Source organism: Neovison vison, chromosome 5, assembly GCF_020171115.1.
Source record: "Neovison vison isolate M4711 chromosome 5, ASM_NN_V1, whole genome shotgun sequence".
Classification (NCBI taxonomy): domain Eukaryota; kingdom Metazoa; phylum Chordata; class Mammalia; order Carnivora; family Mustelidae; genus Neogale; species Neogale vison.
The window spans coordinates 2,605,606-2,624,592 of record NC_058095.1 but is presented as its reverse complement, the minus strand read 5'-3'; the positions used below and the strand labels follow the sequence as shown (position 1 = coordinate 2,624,592).

At 61.8% G+C, this 18,987-nt stretch overlaps 1 protein-coding gene across 1 annotated transcript; it reads left to right on the top strand.

Moving 5' to 3' along the window:
• The first annotated feature begins 1,515 nt into the window (after positions 1-1,515).
• ENPP7 (ectonucleotide pyrophosphatase/phosphodiesterase 7) lies at positions 1,516-7,552 on the top strand. Its single transcript, XM_044250197.1, is given in 6 exon segments — positions 1,516-1,659; positions 2,948-3,272; positions 4,458-4,603; positions 5,819-6,445; positions 7,081-7,341; positions 7,343-7,552. Coding segments are annotated over 6 exon segments (1,713 nt in total).
• The last annotated feature ends 11,435 nt before the right edge of the window (positions 7,553-18,987 follow it).

The following is an 18,987-nucleotide window of genomic DNA, read 5'->3' as shown; positions in this document are numbered from 1 at the left end:
CTCTGCTGCTCCCCTGGCCTGTGCTCTCTCTCTCTCTCCCCCAAGTAAATAAATCTAAGAAAAGAAAAACAAAGTTAACAGCCTCAAAGCCCGACAGGAGGGTCCTCGGCGGCTGGTGCCTTGATGGCATTTGGAGGGGGTCGCAGCAGGGTGGTGCAGCCTGGCTCCTCCTCTGTGCCGGGTGCCGGCTCGGCTCCCGCACCCATACAGCGAGCGTATTACCAACTCCTGCCTTCCAGAACCACCCGGAAGGCCGGATGAGCTCGCGGGTAAGCCGGGGCCTGGTCTGCGGCAATGCCCCGGCACTGCTGGCTTCGGGCGCGAGTACACCCTCTGCCTGCGGTCGTGCTCTCGGGGGCCACGCGGGGAGAGGGAACCGCCCGGGCGGAGCCTCCCGGGAGGTGCGGGGGGGATGCGCGCTGAGCCGCGGAGGAGGCCGAGGAGAGGCCTTTCCCGCCATCTCCAGGCCGGCCCCAGGCAGGCAGGCGAGGGCAGCAGGACTTGAATCCACAGCCAGGGCCAGCCGTGTCCCCTCACCCCTGCACGCACCTGCTGCCCGGAGCAGCGCTGCCCCAAACCCACGCCAGGTCTGGGCACGCGTGCCCGAGCCCGGGTCTGCCCCGGGGCCACAGCGTCGGCCCGACTCCTCTCCTGCCCGCCCCCGCCCCCCGCGGCCTGCCCCTCGGGTCCCGCCCGCTCACACCCAGCCAAGCCGCCCGGAGCCGGGGCCCGGCCCCGCGGAGCCCGACAGAAGGAGCAAGGCAGGGTGGGTGCGCGTCTCCCTGCGGGGCTGCCGCCCACGCCATCTAGGACGCCCTCGGGGACCGGCCCTCGGCGCACACACGCGCTGCCCGAGAGCCCCTTGCCGTCCAGCGCGGGGCGGTCCCGCAGGCGCAGGCGCCACCGAGAGTAGACTCCACCAGGCAGAGCCTGGTTGTCACGTGACATTTTTCTTTCGTCCCATTGGTCAGGATGCATCACATGACCCAGCCGCGCTGAAGGGGATTCTGGGAAGTGTAGTCTTTATTCTCGGCAGCCATTTTATTCTGGAAGACTGCAAACCTACAAAATCCAAGCTCCTCCATGACCTATTCCCTTGCCTCCAGCCCGACCTCGCCCATCCTCCATTTCACTGCCCTTGGGAACGCGGCAGTTCTTCACCTGCACGTCCGCCCCCTACCTGGAAGGCTTCCCTGCCCACTGCTGCCCGCATCCATCCCGCAGGCCTCCTGGGATGTCAGACCCTGGTCCTTGCCCCCCAACACCGGTGTAAATGCGGCCCCGCTGTTCCCTCCCAGAGCACAGCCGCCCGGTCCTTTCCTGGAGCTGGGGCCCTGTGCCGTGGGAGGGAGGGTGAGCACCTACCTCCACGGTCCCGCACCTGCTGTGCCCTGGCCCACCACCTGACAGCCCAGCCCCGCCCAGCCCAGCCGGCTCCACGCTGGTTGTACGAGCCCCGCTGTCCGCCTCTCCCGGGTTCTCAGGGCCCGCTGTGTTTGAGGATTCCTCCCCAGGATGTGTTTCAGCGGTTTCCGGGGAGGGCCCGAGAATCTGCACCTGTGGTCCCTGGGCCACACCTCCGAGGAGGCTCTCATGCACTCGGTGGGGCCGAGGAGCTGGGAATCGCTTGATGACCACATCTGTTTGCTGCAGCTGGTGGTAAGGTAGAGCCCCTGTGGGCAGGTTCACAGCTGAATCGGGTTGTACCACCTACTGGACGCCTCCAGGTGGAATGCTTGTTTTGTCCTTCACCGTCCACCTGGGCTCTGACCTCCAGGTGCGCACACAAACCCCATCACCCCGGCTCCTGGGGGGAGCAGACCCAGCCCTCCCCCACCTGCAGTCTGGCCACAAGCCCTTCAGCACAGCACCCCCCCCAACACCTGTGGCATCTGTCACTGCCCCAGCAGCCACACTGGTCTGGGCCACCACCCCCTCCTGCCCTCCCTGCGATCGGTTCCACAGCCCACCAGGAGCCAGGACCTGCCCCTGACCCCACTCCCCGGGTTCCTACCCGTGCCATCCTGACTCTTCCCTGGCTGCCACCACCCCTCCCCGGGTACTGCTTCTCCCCCAGCCTCACTGTTTTACTCTTTTGCTTCTTCACTCATCTGTCTCATTCTCTGCTGGGTCCCCCAAATTGAGAACCACATCTGGCTCACGGAATGTGCTTCGTGGGTTCTGAGAGAGGGAGAAGGACAGAGACAGCGACGGGGGTGGGAGCGGGTGCACCCTGAACTCAGGGGTCCCTTTCCCGTGCACACCCACCCCCATGAGCACAGGTAACAAGGAACCCCCCTCTTCTGAGCCCCTCGACGATGAAGTCCACAGGTGAGATTACCCACATCTGTGTGTCCATCCGAGGTTCCCTGGGATCCCTGGAGGCAGGTGTGGTGGGCACTAGCCCGGGCTACCAGGCTATAGCAAGCCCAGCGCGACCCAGGATGCCCCTTCATGGACATGGCAGGAGGGGGAGCTCGCCTATGCCGGGGCTCCCGTGGACAAAGCCAGGCTTGGGCTGAGCTGCTGGTCCTTGGCTCCCAGGTCCTGGGAAGCCCAACCCAGAGCCTGTCCGAGGCAGGCCTGAGATCCAGGCACCCTAGAGCTCTCCCTAACTTAGAAGCTGGAGGGCGCCCCTCCCAGTGCTCTGGGGTCAGGGTGAGCCGGGCGCAGAGACCGAGAGTGGCTAGGAGTGGTGGAGTGGGGACCCAGGCCTGTGGGATGGAGTAGCCCCTTCTGCTCTCCAGGCCTCTGGGACTGGGGCCCATCCTCCCCGCAAGGACAGGTGTGCACAGGGGTGGGGAATGGGGGGGAGGAGCAGCCAGCCCAGAAGCTTCTGCTGGCAATAAAGGCAGATGCCACATGAGGGCTGGGCTAGGGTGGCAGGCACGCGGTGACCAGGGCCATCTCCTGAGAAGCGGGTACGTGCACGGTCTCGTGTTCACAGAGGCGCAGGACAAGACCGGCCCGGCTGACCCTGGGACTTTGCTCCTCATCAGGAACCAACCTGAACATCTTCATGTCGGGGCGCTTGGCTGTCCTGGCCCTGGCTCTGGCCACCCTCCTGGCTCCAGGGGCAGGGGCTCCGCTCAGCAGGAGGGGTTCCCGGAATAAGCTGCTGCTCGTGTCCTTCGACGGTTTCCGCTGGAACTATGACCAGGACGTGCACACCCCGAACCTGGACGCCATGGCGCTGGAGGGAGTGAAGGCCCGCTACGTGACGCCGGCCTTCGTCACCATGACCAGCCCCTGCCACTTCACCCTGGTCACGGGTGAGCGTGCGCCTTGGGCCGGGGCCTGGGGACAGGGAGGGGGCCGAGGAGGGAACCCAGTGTCCAGAGCCCAGTCCTCCGGGCGCTGCACAGGGACAGAGGGGACCGAGGAGGGGATGCTGTCCTCCCTGGGAGACAGAGCACGGCCGGGGAGGGGGGCATCAGCAAGCCTCACTGATGGCGGGAACTTACACAAGGCATCAAAATGCCCAGTGGTCCCATTTTAAACAGTGACCCCCAACCAAGGTGTCCACGCAGGAGGGCTTCTGGAGGAAGTGAGTGTGGCCGGGCTCCAGACAGGCGGGAGAGACGAACCTGAGGTTCTTGCTGTTCCCACGCTGACCCTGGACATGCCCTCAAACCACGGCTTTGTTTGGGCTGGACGTCTGGCACGCAGATGTCAGTCTCCCTCGGGAGACTCTGGGGGGGACCCTACCTGCCACGCCCAGCCTCCGTGGCGCTTCCGTGGCCCGTCTCTCCAGCCCCAGCTCTCTCTTCTTCTGGTGAGGGTGTTCGTGCACAGACGCAGGGCCCACGGTGACTCAGACCACCCTCATCCTAACCTAACTCGTCTCATCGGCGATGACCCTATTTCCAAGCAAGGCCCCATGCTGAGGCTCCAGGTGACCGTGACCTTGGGAGGGAGACCCGATTCAGTACAGACGTTCATCCACGTGCCGGCGTTCTGTGACCGGGGGCCCCCGCCGCGAGCATCTTCCCGCATGGCACCTGTTTCCTTACTAGATCACAGAGGGGGACGCGGGGAAAGGGGCACGTGGCTTAGTGTCCCTCTTGCTGTAGCTTCCGGGCACGAGTGACTGTGCATCCCACACACAAAGTGAATTTTAGAAAAGAGCTCGTGGATGGAGCTCCGCATGAGGCATTTAAACGCCTGGGATTCTGTTTCTGCCTGGGCCGAAACTGTCCATTAGTTCCCTCCCGATAGCCACCTGGGTCGCTCCCGGTCTTTACTAAAACCCACGAGGCTACAGATGACATCGGCACGCCTGTGTGCACGTTCAGCTGCAGGAGAAGCCGCTGGAAGGGGTCGTGGAAACCCGGGGCTGGAGAGGATGTGTCTGGGACCCCGAACGGGGACTCTCCCCGGCCGCGTATGGGAAAGCCTGCCCGCTTCCCTCCTGCCCCCCCACCTCCTACCTCCCCTCTGCCATCTCCTCCCCGCAGGCAAATACATCGAGAACCATGGGGTCGTCCACAACATGTACTACAACACCACCAGCAAGGTGAAGCTGCCCTACCACGCCACCCTCGGCATCCAGAGCTGGTGGGACAACGGCAGCATACCCATCTGGATCACGGCCCAGCGACAGGTAGGGCGGGCCCCGAGCCCACGGACGGCAGTCGGGGGACAGGGGACAGGAGGACCCGGCCCAGAAAGGCTGTGACCTTGTGAGACCCCGGCCCCAGGGTTCTGGGCTGACAGCACAGAGGGGTATTAAGTGGGGCCCCAAGGGCGGTGGTGGCCGCGTGTAGATAAGCAACTGCCAGCGGGCTCCGTGGCCCTGCCCAGGCCTCCCTGCAGCCCCGGACCCGAGGGGATGGTGTCACCCTCCCGAAGGGAAGGAAAACGGCAGCCCTGGGGCCCCGGGCTCTGGGACAGGGCGTCCACACAGGAAAGATAAGTTCACTCAACAAAAGGGCATCTCACAATAGAACAGCTTTCTGCCTTCCCCCTTCGGGGGAACTCCTCTCCGGGCTGTGCCGACAACTTCCAGGGGCAAAGGGTCAGTAAGAGGAGGATTGTAGTGCCGAACCCAGGAACCTCTCCATCCTGCAACGCCCTGGGGGATCCCTGGCCCCGGAGGTGTGGCTGTTCGCCAACAAGGTCAAACGCAGGTTTTCAGGATGACCCCAGAATGAACTTTGGAGCCTACACCCATCCTCTGGGCAGGGCGTCCGCTCAGGTCAGGGTCCCTTCGCTCTGGAAGGAGCTACCCGGACGTCAGGCTCACGCCCAAAGTCAGAGCCAAGAGCCGGGCCTGGCGTGGTGCCCGGTGGAAACAGAAGGGCAGCTGGGAAGCGGACATGCAGACAGGGCAAACTTGGACCTCCGTGGTTCCAGGGAGAGGGTCCCTAAATTAAGCCGCCATCAACGTATGCAAGGATGGATGGGTGGCCAGGCCAGAAGGGCCAGCGAGGGGACCCAGGTAGAAGGGCCTGGACGAGAATATAGTCGGGAGAGGCCAGGCTCCAGGCCAGAAGGGGAGGGCTGTCCAGGCAGCTCCGCTATGGGGACCCAGGGCCATGGTGACAATGACGACGCTGGATATCTGGCGACATCTTTGTATCCGTTATGTCACTAGTGCTTGGTCCCCTGGGCACCCGCTCCCTCCTCTATAAAATCAGTTTCACCCGTGGGGACGCAAGAGTTCTAAGAGGCCGGTGCCTGCGGCGGGAGCAGGGCTGAGTGAGCGGGCAGAGGAGAGGCGGCGGGCAGGGGGGCAGCAGCGACTGCGGCAGGAACCGGTGGGGGTGGAGGGCAAGCCCAAGGAGGCCTGTGGCTTTAATGCCCCCTTCCCTGGCAGGGCTTAAAGACGGGCTCCTTCTTCTACCCCGGCGGGAACGTCACCTACCAAGGCACGGCGGTGACCCTGAGCCGGAAGGAAGGCGTCCTGCATAACTATAAGGACGAGCAGGAGTGGAGGGCCAACATCGACACGGTGATGAGATGGTTCACCGCCGAGGGCCTGGACCTGGTCACGCTCTACTTTGGGGAGCCAGACTCCACGGGCCACAAGTACGGCCCCGAGTCCCAGCAGAGGAAGGACATGGTGAAGCAGGTGGACAGGACGGTGGGCTACCTTCGGGACAGCATCAGGAGGAGCGGCCTGGAGGGCAGCCTCGACCTGATCATCACGTCCGACCACGGCATGACCACCGTCCACAAGCAGGCCCAGGACCTGGTGGAGTTCCACGCGTTCCCCAACTTCACCTTCAAGGACATCGAGTTTGAGCTGCTGGACTACGGGCCCAACGGCATGCTACTCCCCAAGGAAGGGATGCTGGACAAGGTGTACGAGGTCCTCAAGGACGCCCACCCCAAACTCCACGTCTACAAGAAGGAGTCCTTCCCCACGTCCCTCCACTACGCCGGGAACCCCAGGATCACCCCACTGCTCATGTACAGTGACCCTGGCTACGTCATCCATGGGGTGAGCTCCTCGCCCGACGCCGGGCTCGGGCAGGCTCCTCCGCTGGGCGGCTGGGTCTCTCCCTTGCTGTAAAAAAGCTCCCCCACACCGCTCACGAGTCCCTACTTGGAGGGGCACTGGCCACCAAAGGGACACACCCGTCACTGTGCAATCGGTATGCGCGTGTGCGCGTGTACGTGGGCGTAAACGTGTGAGATGTGTACGCATGGGGGCGACGTACATGCTTCGTGTGCGTGTGTTGTGTGACAGCACGGACGTGTGTGCTTGCGTGCGGGGTAAAGCGTGGAAGACGGGCTGTAAGAAATGAGAAATCAGAGAGAGGGCAAGGAGCCAGCGGGAGAGCCAAGGGATGCCGAAGGGGAAGGAAGAGGCAGCGGGGAGGGGAGAGGGCCGCGGGGAAGGAAATGCCACCCCGTGAGCCTAGGGGCGCACCTGGGTTAGCAGGTCTTCCCAGAGGCCCGCCCTCAGGCCGCAGGTCTTTGGAGGCTCAGAATTCAGAGACACCCTCCTGCCCCACCCCCACCAGTGTGAATCCTTCCCAGGGGTCTTCTGCTCCCACAGGGGCGCTGCCGGTGGGGAGGGCAGGGGTGGGCTGGGAGTCCCCATGGAGGCTCAGGACCTCCCCTCCCCGGCAGAGACTGAACGTGCAGTTCAACCACGGAGAGCACGGTTTCCACAATGAGGCCATGGACATGAAGACCATCTTCCGGGCCGTGGGCCCCAGCTTCAGGAGGGGCCTGGAGGTGGAGCCCTTCGAGAGCGTCCACGTGTACGAGCTTATGTGCCATCTGCTGGGCATCGTGCCCGAGGCCAACGACGGGCTCCTGAGCACCCTGCTGCCGACGCTCCGGGAGGCCAGCAACGGGACCCAGAGCACCCCCTCGGGTAAGGGGCTGCCCATTCGGTCACAGCGCCAGCCGCCGCCTGGGGCCGCCTTTCCTTTCCTTGTCCTGCACCCTGCCAACATCTCAAGCCCCTGGCAGCGACGAGGGGAGGGCAGGTGGATGTGAGCAGCCTTGGGGAGCCCGAGGGCCAGAGAAGCAGGCGCTTTGCCCACAGGACAGGCCCCCTGGTGAAGTCCACCTCGGGGCTCCTGGCTCCCCCTGACCTGCTCTCCCGCGTGGCCACGGGAGTCTTCCCGGAGTCTTCCTCTATGGGCCTCCCCGAACACGCCCTCACCCCCACCCTGGCCCATCCGCAGGCCAGAGGTCACCTGGGCGCTGACAAGACGGCAGACCCCAGTGGGGGCCTGGCTGGAGGTGTGTGGGCCCTGCTCCTCAGGGGAGGGGTCTGGTGAGAGCCGAGGTCAGGGGGCTTGTGGGAAGCGAGGGGAGGGCGCCGGGCCCACCCTCGCAGAGCAGGGGATAGTGACCTGCTCTGCTTCCCTCATTCACTGGGTTCCCTGAATTTCCTCAGGCTCTGCTCTCCTGCCCAGCGGCCGGCTCCCCGTGGTGACCGGACTGCTGGTAGCCGCGATGCTTCTGGCCAAGGTCGCATAATGCTCTGTCGCTGGAGGTCAGAAGCCCAGGAGGGGAGGGGAGGTTGGACCTGACACCCCCACTAGTGACCCATCACCCCCCCCACCGCAGCAGAAGGGAGTCCGTGCTCAAGAATCCCCCATAAGGCCCTTCCAGCTGCTCTGCTCTAGGCTTGGAGCGGGCCTTTCTGAAGCAGACAGACAGCCCATGAGACTCAGACCCTCCCCAGCCTCCTCCGAGGGACGAGGCAGACCCCAGAGGCCATCGGGGTCAGGTGTGTGGGGAGAGCTACAAGGGCGGACGTCCTGGAATATTCCAGAAGCCAGCTCGAAGGACCGGGCGCGCCGTGTGACAACCCCATCTTGTTTCTGCCCTGGGCGCCGTGGCCCTCCAGCTGAAGCAGAAGCAAATCATTCATTCCCTCTCACGCCACACGGTGGGAGCCGGCTGGGCGACGGGGCTCTGGGCTGGGCTCTGGGGATCCGCAGTGAATGACGCGGCCTGGGCCCTGCACCAGAGGCTGTGATCCAGGGGTCACGGAGAGCGGACAACAGGGACAGGACAAACCAGTGTGCGAGGTGACAGACCAGGGCGGGTGTCACTGCAGAGAGAGGACAGGGCCACAGCGGGGAGGCCGGAATGCGGAGGCTGAGCCCGCCTCCCCCAGCCCAGGGATGAAACTCCTGGCAGGGGAGGCGAGTGAGAGCCCCCGGGGGCAGCCCTGCCCCTCCTGTTTGTGGACAGGAAGGGAGGCCCCGGGCTTGGAAGCTGGTAAGGGAGGTTGGGGACGTGTAAGCTCTCTGTGGTCAGAGGGAGCAGTCTTCTTGGACAGGCCGTGGGGACCCCCAGCCAAGTGACACGGGGATACACCTAATTCGACACCAACGATTGAAGGAGCACAGGACCGCCAGGCTCGGAGGAGGGACGGCCACTTCGGACAGTCGTCCGGGGGTCTGGGCAGAACGTCTCGGGAGCAGAGTGAAGATGGTGCAAAACGGGTGGTTTCGAGAGACCCCTCAGGGCTGCCTTTCTGGGGAGACACAGATGGGATATGGAGGCTGCACGGACTGCTTGGGGCCTGGGCTGCCCGGGGAGGGACAGAGCTGCTCACTGAGACCCGAGGAGAGAGAGGGACATGGCAGCCCGGGTGGGACGGAGGCCAGAAGACAGAGGGGCTGCAGGGCTCTCGCCACCAAACCGTAGGGCTGGACGGGACCAGGGAGATGATTTGGCGAACCCCCTCTGACCCAGAGGGGACGCTACAGCCTAAGTGGTTAGCTGGCTGGCCTGGGACCCTGGAGGTGACAGTGCTGTGTCTGAACCCTGATTTTAACCCCTCGTCTGGAGTCCTTTAAGCTGCAACCAGCAGCAATAAAAGACCTGACGTGTGACCTTTCCCATCTCTGCTGTGTAAATGCTCCCACTGAGGCCAGTTTCAAGCCCCCAAAGCAAGGCCACAACGGCCAGGTCAGGAGAAGACCGCAGTCGGCCCTCGGGCCAGAGCCCACGCCCGGCATGGAGGCATGGGGACAACCTCCCCCGTGGGGTTGGTCATCACGGCTGCTGAACCCCGTCCGAATGAGGGCCGCTGCCTGGTGGGCCCCGTTCTTCCCTCCAGACACTGCCCGAAGGACTTGCCCTGGCCTGAGAAACAGGGCAGCCCTTCACCGTGACCTAAGATCCTCCCAGGCGGGAGGGGGCAGAGCGTCAGGGGAGACAGAGGCACCCTTGGGCTCGCCTCCCTTCCGGGTCTGCAGTGTGCATGACACGACCCCCAGCCAGGCCCAGGAAAGTGCCCCCAGCCCGGCGGGAAGGGTGTAACCCCCCAGCCATTTCCCACCCCACCCTCACCCCACCCCACGTGCCCTCCTGGGTCCAGCGGAGGGTCTGGAGTCCCCACAGGGACCCTCCTCGGCCTCAACCCAACCTGAGTGTCCCGCCCCTGTCTGCCCAGCCCGCTTCCCACCACTCCCCACCTCCCCGCACCCCTGCTTCCTCTCCTCCCCCAGAGGCTGCCGCCTGCCCAGCCCTTCCCCTCAGCCAACACACACTTGTTCTTCCAGGCCTGCCTCCTCCAGGAAGCCTCCAGAAGCTGCCCTCTCGCGGTGTGAGTCTGCTGGACACGGATGGCCTGTCTTCGCACTTGCCCACAGACCTCAGCGTCCCCCAGCCCCGGCCCATGCTCAGTTGTTGCGGGGCGGGCCGTGGGGCCGCTGTCCGGGTTTAGGACTGGGAACGCACGGGGTCCACCTCTCCCCGCCCGCTTCCCGCAGGCCCCGCCCCAGAGCCGTGCCGTCCGCGGCCACGCGGGGGCGCGCGGGAGTTCCGCGCGCGAAGGTCCGGACCTGACCTGGCTCCGACCGACCCCGACCGGCCCAGAACGAGCCCCACTTCGGCCTTCGGCTCCGGCGGGGGCGCAGGGCAGGCGGCGGGGACGCTTGGCCTCGTGGAGTCCGCACGCCTCTGCCCTGGTGGCCGCTCCGCCGGGCTGCCGCTGCCCCGGGGGACGAAGGACAGGGCCGTGGTCACTTGCAGGCCTTCTGCTCTGGAGCCTACGGGGATTTCCAGCATCCTTAGCCGCTGGTCCCAGGTGTGACGAGTTCCCCACGCCTCAGGCCGCCTCACAGCCCCTGGGAAGCCCCTGCTGGACCTGCCTGGAGAGGGGGCAGTGGGGGATGGGAAGGCTCTTTGCAGAGGGACAGGGAACAGAATCCCTAAGCCACGTGGTTCAAGCGAGAAAATGAAAATAATAAAACAGGTGCGAACACCGCAAACAGCAGGCCACCCTGGATAGGGTGAGGGAGGGGAGGGGGAGAGAGTGTGTGCGACCCACGGGCTCTAGACATACAAATGCGGCTGCAGAACCCTCAGCACGGGAAGGGCAGTGACCAGCTGCAGAGAGGCCACTGGGCGCCCAGGCCAGGAGCAAGAGGGGTGTCCTGCGCCCCAGCGTCTGAACACGGAGCCAACCAGAGCATCTCAGGCCCACTTCATTAATTTGCCAGAGAGAGAGAGAGCACAAGCAGGGAGCAGCAGGCAGAGGGAGAAGCAGGCTCCCCAGTGAGCAGGGAGCCCCGTGCGGGACCCGATCCCAGGACCCTGGGACCATGACCCAAGCTGAAGGCAGACGCCTCACCGACTGAGGCACCCCGACGCCCCACAGGACCACTGTCTAAGAGCCCGGGCTCTGCCATGGAGCTGCTCCTGCTCCAGTCTGTCCCCACTCACGGGCTGCAGCCTTGGGGAGGAGGTTAGCCCTCCCCAGCCTCAGTCTCCTCATCTGAAGACGCTGGGCAGTAAGGAGGGCGCACCGCCCTGAGATGGGCCCAGGATAATGCGTGCAGGCAGGTGCCCCCTCAGTGTAGCCATGGGCAAGGCTGAACTGACGTGGGAGCCGCTGACCGGTCCAGGCCGCGCTCAGGAACAGTCCAGGTGTAGCAGGAGGCATCCCTCGAAGGCTCAAGGTCCGCGAATCGCCCCTCCCCTCCCTGGGCCTCTTCTACTCTGACTTGCTCTCCACCTCCTTCTCCAGAACCCATCCCCACCGACCCTCCGCAGCTGCCTGACCAGCTGCCCAGACCTGGAGTCCCGCCTCGCCTTAACGGCCCTGGGTCCCCGGCCCTACAGCCAGTGATTTTCCTAGAAGGAATGTCCCACCCCCATGGCAGCCTGTTCCAGGAGACCCAGACCAGCCTGCTCACACCAGCTTCCGACTGGACGGGCCCCGATCCCATCTTGGCCCTTGGGAATCGGCGGCACCTGGCTGGAGGGGACCAGCAGGAGCAGCCACATGCCTTCACACCTGGTGCCCGTGTAACCACCACGACCCACAGGTCTCCAGAAGACGCCCCGCCTTCCCCCAAGAGCCCACCGTGAGGTTGCTCAGCTTTGTCTACTTTCCAGGGGATAGGGCGACAGTTATCTTAAGAATTGCTCGATGAAAAAAAAAAAAAAAAAGAATTGCTCGATGACTTTTTCAAAGAGAGGAACACTCAGGGCTGCGTGCTGGGAGGCTGAATTTCCCATCTGTGCAGCTGTGGGGCTGACGTGTGCACGGAGGGCCCCCCTGAGCTCCCCACCCCGCCCCCACCAGGATCACTAATGCCATGCTGTGCAGCCCCGGGCAAGTGGCGAACCTCCGGGCCATTTCCTCACTGTAAAATCAGGAATGGTCTGCTAGGCTGGTCCTCCCGAGTAAGCGGGTTATTATCTGCAGACCTCTCAGAACCAGACCTGCAGAAGGCCACGTGTTCTGCTTTAGGACTTAATGAAGAGACGGCAGCGGCTAGGGAGAAAGTCACAGCTGCTCTACCCTCAGTTCTCCGCCACACCGTCTTGCTTCTGTCACAGGAAGTGTCGGGTCCGTGACACAAAGCCTTCAGCACCTTGCGGACCTTGCGGAGGAAGCACAGAGAGGGCCAAGGCTCGGAGCTGGGGTGGGCCACGTAGGAAAGGGTGGTGCCTTCTTAACAGCCCTGGTCTCGCTCTCCTTGCCTTGTCTTCATTTTCAGGATCACCTTCAGTTTGCAGTGAGAACTACTGATTTTCCATTTATATCTGTTATTTCCCATTTTTTCCTTCGAAAATTAACTGAAGTGCAGAAGGGTGAGTTAATTTTTTTAAGATTTTATTTATTTATTTGACAGACAGAGATCACAAGTAGGCAGAGAGGCAGGCGGGGTGGGGGGGGGACACAGACTCCCTGCTGAGCAGAGAGCCCGACGCGGGGCTCGATCCCAGGACCCTGAGATCGTGACCTGAGTTGAAGGAAGAGGCTTTAACCCACTGAGCCACCCAGGCGCCCCAGGGTGAGTTAATTTAAGGGGGAAATGTTGACCACATGATAGGGGGGTGGCGGGTGGACAGGACAGAATGTATAAACAATAAGGGAGGGGGCCAGAGATAAACCTGCCGGCCAGCCCCGGAAGCTTCTGGAGGGCAGCACTCGGTCTCCCGGGGGCAGGGGAGACTGCCCCCAGGGGAATTCCGGACACTCCTGAAAACTAACATTATAATTCCCCGTACAGAGGCCATTTTACTCTCAGTCCGAATAAAACGGTCGGGAGAAAAGCCCAGCTGAAGCAGAGCAGAGCACGGATTCTGGAACCACACCGAGAGCACTGACACTCAACACGGGCCGCGGACGGCGGTCTGTCCGTCGGCTCAAAGCCTTTGTTGAGTTTAGCCAGTTCAAGCGCTGGCAGGAATTGGGGGGGGGGGGCGCATCCAAGTACTGACTGGCCAGTTCAGGAGGGACGGGGTGGGAAAGCCGCCTTTGTCGGGAGGCCTCGCGCCTTTAGAGCCAGTCACCAGGAGGCGGCGCTCGTGGGCTCTTCAACTCCCTTTGAAGCCTTCTGCAAGCAGTTGGTGAAACCGAGAGGGATTCAGAACCTGCGGACCCTTGTTCCTCTGACATAACCACATCAGCCTTAGGGGGGTGGTCAAAGAGTATTCGCCCCCCCAAGTTTTAGATGGAGCCCCAAGCGAATGCCGGTAGTTCAGAGAAGTAGGACTTTTCAAATCAGATTTGTCCTCGGATCCGTTGAGGGAAAGGACCGCGTAGCCTCATGCTGGGCACAAAGGCCACTCTGGATCTGCCTGCCTCCGGATCGCTTTGTTCAGTCCGACGCCGTCCAGGCGAGCCTGTGTGCACGCGCACACGCACGCACGCGCGCACACGTGTCGGGATCCGGAGGTCTGGAGTAGGCCCGAGAACCTGCATTTCTGTGGCGCTCCCAGGTGATTCTCGTGCTGCCGGCCACAGTATCACACTTGAGAATGGTCGCCCTTCATCGAAGCTATGGGGCGCCGGGGTGGCTCAGTCGGTTAAGCACCTGCCCTGGGCTCAGGTCATGATCCCAGAGCTCTGGGCTCGAGCCCCACATGGGACTCTCTGCTCAGTGACAGGTTGGCTTCTCCCTCTCCCTCTGCGTCTCCTCCTTGTGCTCTCTCTCTCAAATACATAAAACATGTTGCAAGGAAATAAAAATAGGGGCTCCTGGGGGGCTCAGTCGGTGAAGCGGCTGCCTTGGGCTCAGGTCATGACCCGGCGCCCTGGGATCCAGCCGGCATCGGGCTCCCTGCTATGTGGGGAGCCTAGTTCTCGCCGTCCCTCGCCTGCGGCTCTGCCTGCTTGTGCTCTCTCTCTCTCTCGCTCTCTTTCTGTCAAATAAATAATAAAATCTTTTTAAAATAAAAATAAAGGTTATGAAGGAACGAACAGAAACTGGCCCGGCCCAAGCTGCTCAGGTTAACAGGATTACAAGTGGGGCCGGCGAGCCCTGAGCGGAAGTGGGAGGCGGCACAGGTATCTCCAAGTTCAGTCCCGGGAGGGCCAGCCCAGCCCCTTCCCTCAGGCGCTCCCTGAGGTCGCAAGTCGGTCTGTTCTTCCAGAACCCAGTGAACCGCTGGCCCAGACGCTCTCCCCCCCGCGCTGATGAGGAGCCTGGGTGCGAGGCGGGGTCTCGCTCTGGCGCACCGGCCTGGGCCCCAGCAGGCGCACGGCGGCGCCGTCCAGGCCGCACTCACCACCCCAGGAGCCGCCGGCCGCGGGGTCTTCGCACCCGACGGCACCGAGGGCTTTGCGCGTCCACTGGCCGCGAGGCGGGGCGGCGGGACTCGCTGGGCGCCCAGCCCCAGGCCCGCGGGGGACCCGGGCGAGGGGTCCAGGTCCCGCAGGCCAGCAGCGGGGCCGGAGGCCCGGCCGGGGCGCCCCACCGGGGGGGGCGTCGGCGAGAGCGACTCGCAAGGGTGTGCCCGAGGGAGCCCCGCGCGGCCGCGCGTTTCTGGGGCGAGCGGACTCCCCTCCCCCACGCCCGCCGTCGGGGTGCGCGGCGCCCCTCACCCGACCGCCGAGCCGCGGGAGCTGCCGTTTCCATGGTTACGCGCCGCGGGAGGTCCGGGCGCCACAGGCGGTGCGCGGTGGCCCAGCCCCAGCCGGCGACGGGACTCACTCGCGCGCTGCCCTGTCCCACGCCCCCCGCGCACCCCGCACACCCCGCACACACCCCGCACCCGGCAGAACACGCGCCGCTCACAGGCGCGCACGACCCACGCGCGCGCACCCGCCCGCACCCCCCGCCAGGCCAGCTGTAAACACCCGCACAACACACACCACCCGCCCTGAGCCCACTCGGGCCCGGACACCCGCAGCTCCGCGTCTACACTCGCCGGCACAGCCCGCGGGGGGTCCCGGCCGGGTCCGCGCACGCGCAGCGAGCCGGCGCACCCCTCCCCTTTGTGAGCCTCGGCGCACAGCCACCTTCTGGTCCCTCAGAGGACGGGCGCCCTCCTAGGCACGCTCCCCTCACCTGGAAGGTCACGGCGGCCGCCGCGGACCCGCCACCGCCGGTCCCATCCCGAGCGCCCAGACACCTGCCACCCGCGGGACCCCGGCAGGCGCGGCCGAAGCGCCGCGGGCGTGTCCGAGGGTGTCCGGGCGCGGGCCGCTTGCCCTGCGAGGACCGCGAGGGGCTGAGCTCGGACCGCGACCTCGGGGAAGCCTCGTTTCCTCACCCCTCCATCCCGCACGGCAGGAGCAGGGGGGTGGGGGGCCTGGGGACCAGGGAGGGACCAGGGCCGCTCTCAGAAGGGAGCGCAGAGAACGCCCGGAATCTCGCTCATCCGGAGGAGAACCTGACCCCGCCGGTTTTTTAAATTTTGTTTTTGGTGCTAAATGACTGCGTGGCTTTTGACTTAACTCTCCAAAGAAGTTCAGAAAGGGGCGTCCGGGGGCTCAGTCGGTGAAGCCTCTGCCTTGGGCTCAGGTCATGATCCGGGGTCCTGGGATCGAGCCCCAGTAGGACTCCCTGCTCGGCGGGGAGCCTGCTTCTCTCCCTCTCTCTGCCTCTCTGCCTGCTTGTGATCTCTGTCAAATAAATAAATAAAATAGTTTTTAAACAGTTTTTTAAAAAATAGTTCAGAAAGTGGAGGGACACAGCCTTAGCAAAACTCAAAAATTCATGTGTGAATTTATATAAACAAGTTTTCCCATAGACGACACTAATAAATGAAAAACAGGAATGAACCAAGTCTCTGGAAAATAAATAATATTCATCCAAAGACACATGAACCATTTGAAACATGCAGCCCCGTCCATTTCATTAAGAGATGCAGTTCAGGGGCGCCTGGGTGGCTCAGTGGATTAAGCCGCTGCCCTCGGCTCAGGTCATGATCGCAGGGTCCTGGGATCGAGTCCGCAGGGTCGTGGGATCGAGTCCCGCATGGGGCTCTCTGCTCAGCGGGGAGCCTGCTTCCTCCTCTCTTTCTCTCTCTGCCTGCCTCTCTGCCTACTTGTGATCTCTCTCTGTCAAATAAATAAATAAAATCTTTAAAAAAAAAAGAGAGATGCAGTTCAACATTTTAACTTTCATATACATTACATTTACATATATTATTTATATATTATATATTACATATTACATATATAATAAATATATATCACGATTTAATATACTTACGTTGGTTTGGTCATTGATTAATTGCATTACTCAATCCAGAATAATTTTTTTTAATACCAAGAGTCTTAGAGCTGCTGGAAATTACACGTTAAATTTGAATCATGTTCTTGTTGCAGAAACCTATGCTTGAGCGATTAGTGAATTACTTTCAAACAAAAAGTGTTTTTATTAAAAATAAAATTCAGGAGAAAAAGGGAAACAAACCCCCCACCCCAGGTGGAAGAGGGAAGAACCGAGAAGAATTTGTCCACATTTTTGGTACAGCGAGGTCACATCCTACCGTAGACATTTCCTTTGATATAATTAAAATAATTGCCCAAGGGAAATGGGAGGCAGTTGCATTTAGAAAAAGAAGAGAAGCCTTTCTTGCAAAGAGTGCAGGGGGAGTGGATTTCGACAAACAAAAAACACTATCACGGGGCGCCTGGGTGGCTGAGTGGGTTAAAGCCTCTGCCTTCAGCTTGGGTCATGATCCCAGGGTCCTGGGATCGAGCCCTGCATCGGGCTCTCTGCTAGGCAGGGAGCCTGCTTCCTCCTCTCTCTGCCTGCCTCTCTGCCTACTTGTGATCTCTCTCTGTCAAATAAATAAATAAATAAAATCTTTTTAAAAAATAAAATAAAATAAAATCTTTAAAAAAAAAACAAAAAACAAAACACTATCACGTTTTTAAAAGGCAAAAAAAAAAAAAAAACAGTCACAAGAGAACCAAGTTTCCAGCAGCCACTTTCTCCCGTGATTAAGCTAACCCCACGGTCAGGACACATGACAGGAAGAGCAAAGGTCAGGACTAAAATTCTTATTCTCAGAGGTTTGCAGGAAATAAACAGGTTTTTCTTATTTGGGGACGCTAAGATTTGGGGTTATCTCAGATGCAAAGCGGTTTCCTGGTCTGGTTTGTCTGTGACTGAGACCAGGACTTGCTCCACGACCTTGAAAGCAGGACAGAATGTCAGGTTTTCCTTCTATAGAGGGAGGAACGGTTTTATTTTTTAAAAGCTGGCATTTACAATACACCAGAAACCCCATCCTTTGCATCCTTGTGAACTTAATTACAAAAAAAATCACGGTATGTACCGACCTCAAAAGGTGACAAAAGGGCATTTTCCCAAATTCTTGCAGGGGCTCCATGGACAAAGCAACCTGGAGGCCACTGACCTAGTTCCCCTTCCTTTTGGACACAAGAGTCGGAGAGGGTGTTGGTGACAAGCAAGTCACCCAGAGCGCAGAGAGGACATTCGTCTGGAAAATGCAAGTCCAAACCATGCAAGATGCCACCTCACACCCGAAGGAGGACTATAACAATACAACAAGAGAAAGAAAGAGAAGTGACAGGTGTCTCTAGACGTGGCACGGCCAGCCACCAGAGTACCACACAAGGCCAGCGGCCAGGAAGCAGGTGCAGCCACGGGGAAAGCAGGCCGGTCCTTCCTCGGCAGGCGACAGGCGCAGGCACGGGTGACCCAGCGATGCCACGTCTTGTACGTGCCCCGAGACCGAATGTCCAGAGCGGCATTCTTGAGAATCGCCGAAACGTGGGAATAGCCAGAAGACGCGTGCATAGACAGAAGCAGGGGTCCCCGAAGTGTGGTGCGTGCCCACGGCAGGACACGAGGGAAGCAGCCCCCCTCTCCTCCCCCTGCCCATGCTGCGTGGATGGGTCTTGGAAACCTGTCAAGGGAAAGACAGCAGCCACAAAAGGCCACATGTCGTAGGATTTCTTTCCTTCGGCATGTGCAGCATAGACAAATCCCGGGAGGCAGAAAGCAGGGGAGGGCTGCTGCGGGGCTGGGGGCGCGGGGGCAGGAGGTGGTCGGCGACGGCCCGGTGAGTACCGGCTCCCTGTGGGGAGAAGAAAATGTCCAGGACCCTGAGAGCAGGCTAGTGCAGCATCCGGATGGCGCCAAGCGCTACTGAACTGCACGCTTGAGAGAGTTAAAATGGTAAATTTCATGTCGTGTGTATTTTAGCACAATTTTTGAACAAACAGATTCCAGGACCCCACCGAAAACCAAAACAAAAAGCAGGGAGGCTGCAACAGGGTCTGTTTCAGGCCGGGGAGCCTCCCCAGCACGGAGGGTCGGCTCGGGGCTTCCCCAGAGCTCCTCCTCCGATTGGCGAATAAATGTGCTGCCAGTGAGGGAGGGACCTGAAGGCTGGGCTGGGGGCGGGGAGCCAGGAGGGGCAGCTTCGCTGTGCCCCCAACACCCCTGAAGCCTGGCTGAGTCCCCGTCCGCTATCAGAGCGGCTCAGGAAGGTGGTCGGGACACTCCAGTGAGCACCAGGCTTCTTAAGGCTCTGCTGGGGCTGCCTTGAGGGTCTGGGCCCGCCAGCTGGGCAGGCATCCCCGGTACTGGAGGGGGAGGCCCAGAGCCTGTCCACACCCGCCAGCTTCCATAGAGTGGCCAGGTCTGCTGAGCTGGGCCTGCGGGGCTGGGATTCAGAGCCCAGACTGGGTCCTGGGAGGCGAACCAGCCCTCGGGAGAGGCGCCTGTCCATCGGGCCAACCCGAGCTACCCCACAAAGCCTTGGGGGGTGTGCATGGTCTGCCGGTGCAAACCCAAACTTGGGTTTACTATAGCTTTTCTCCGGGCCTACGGTGTGTCA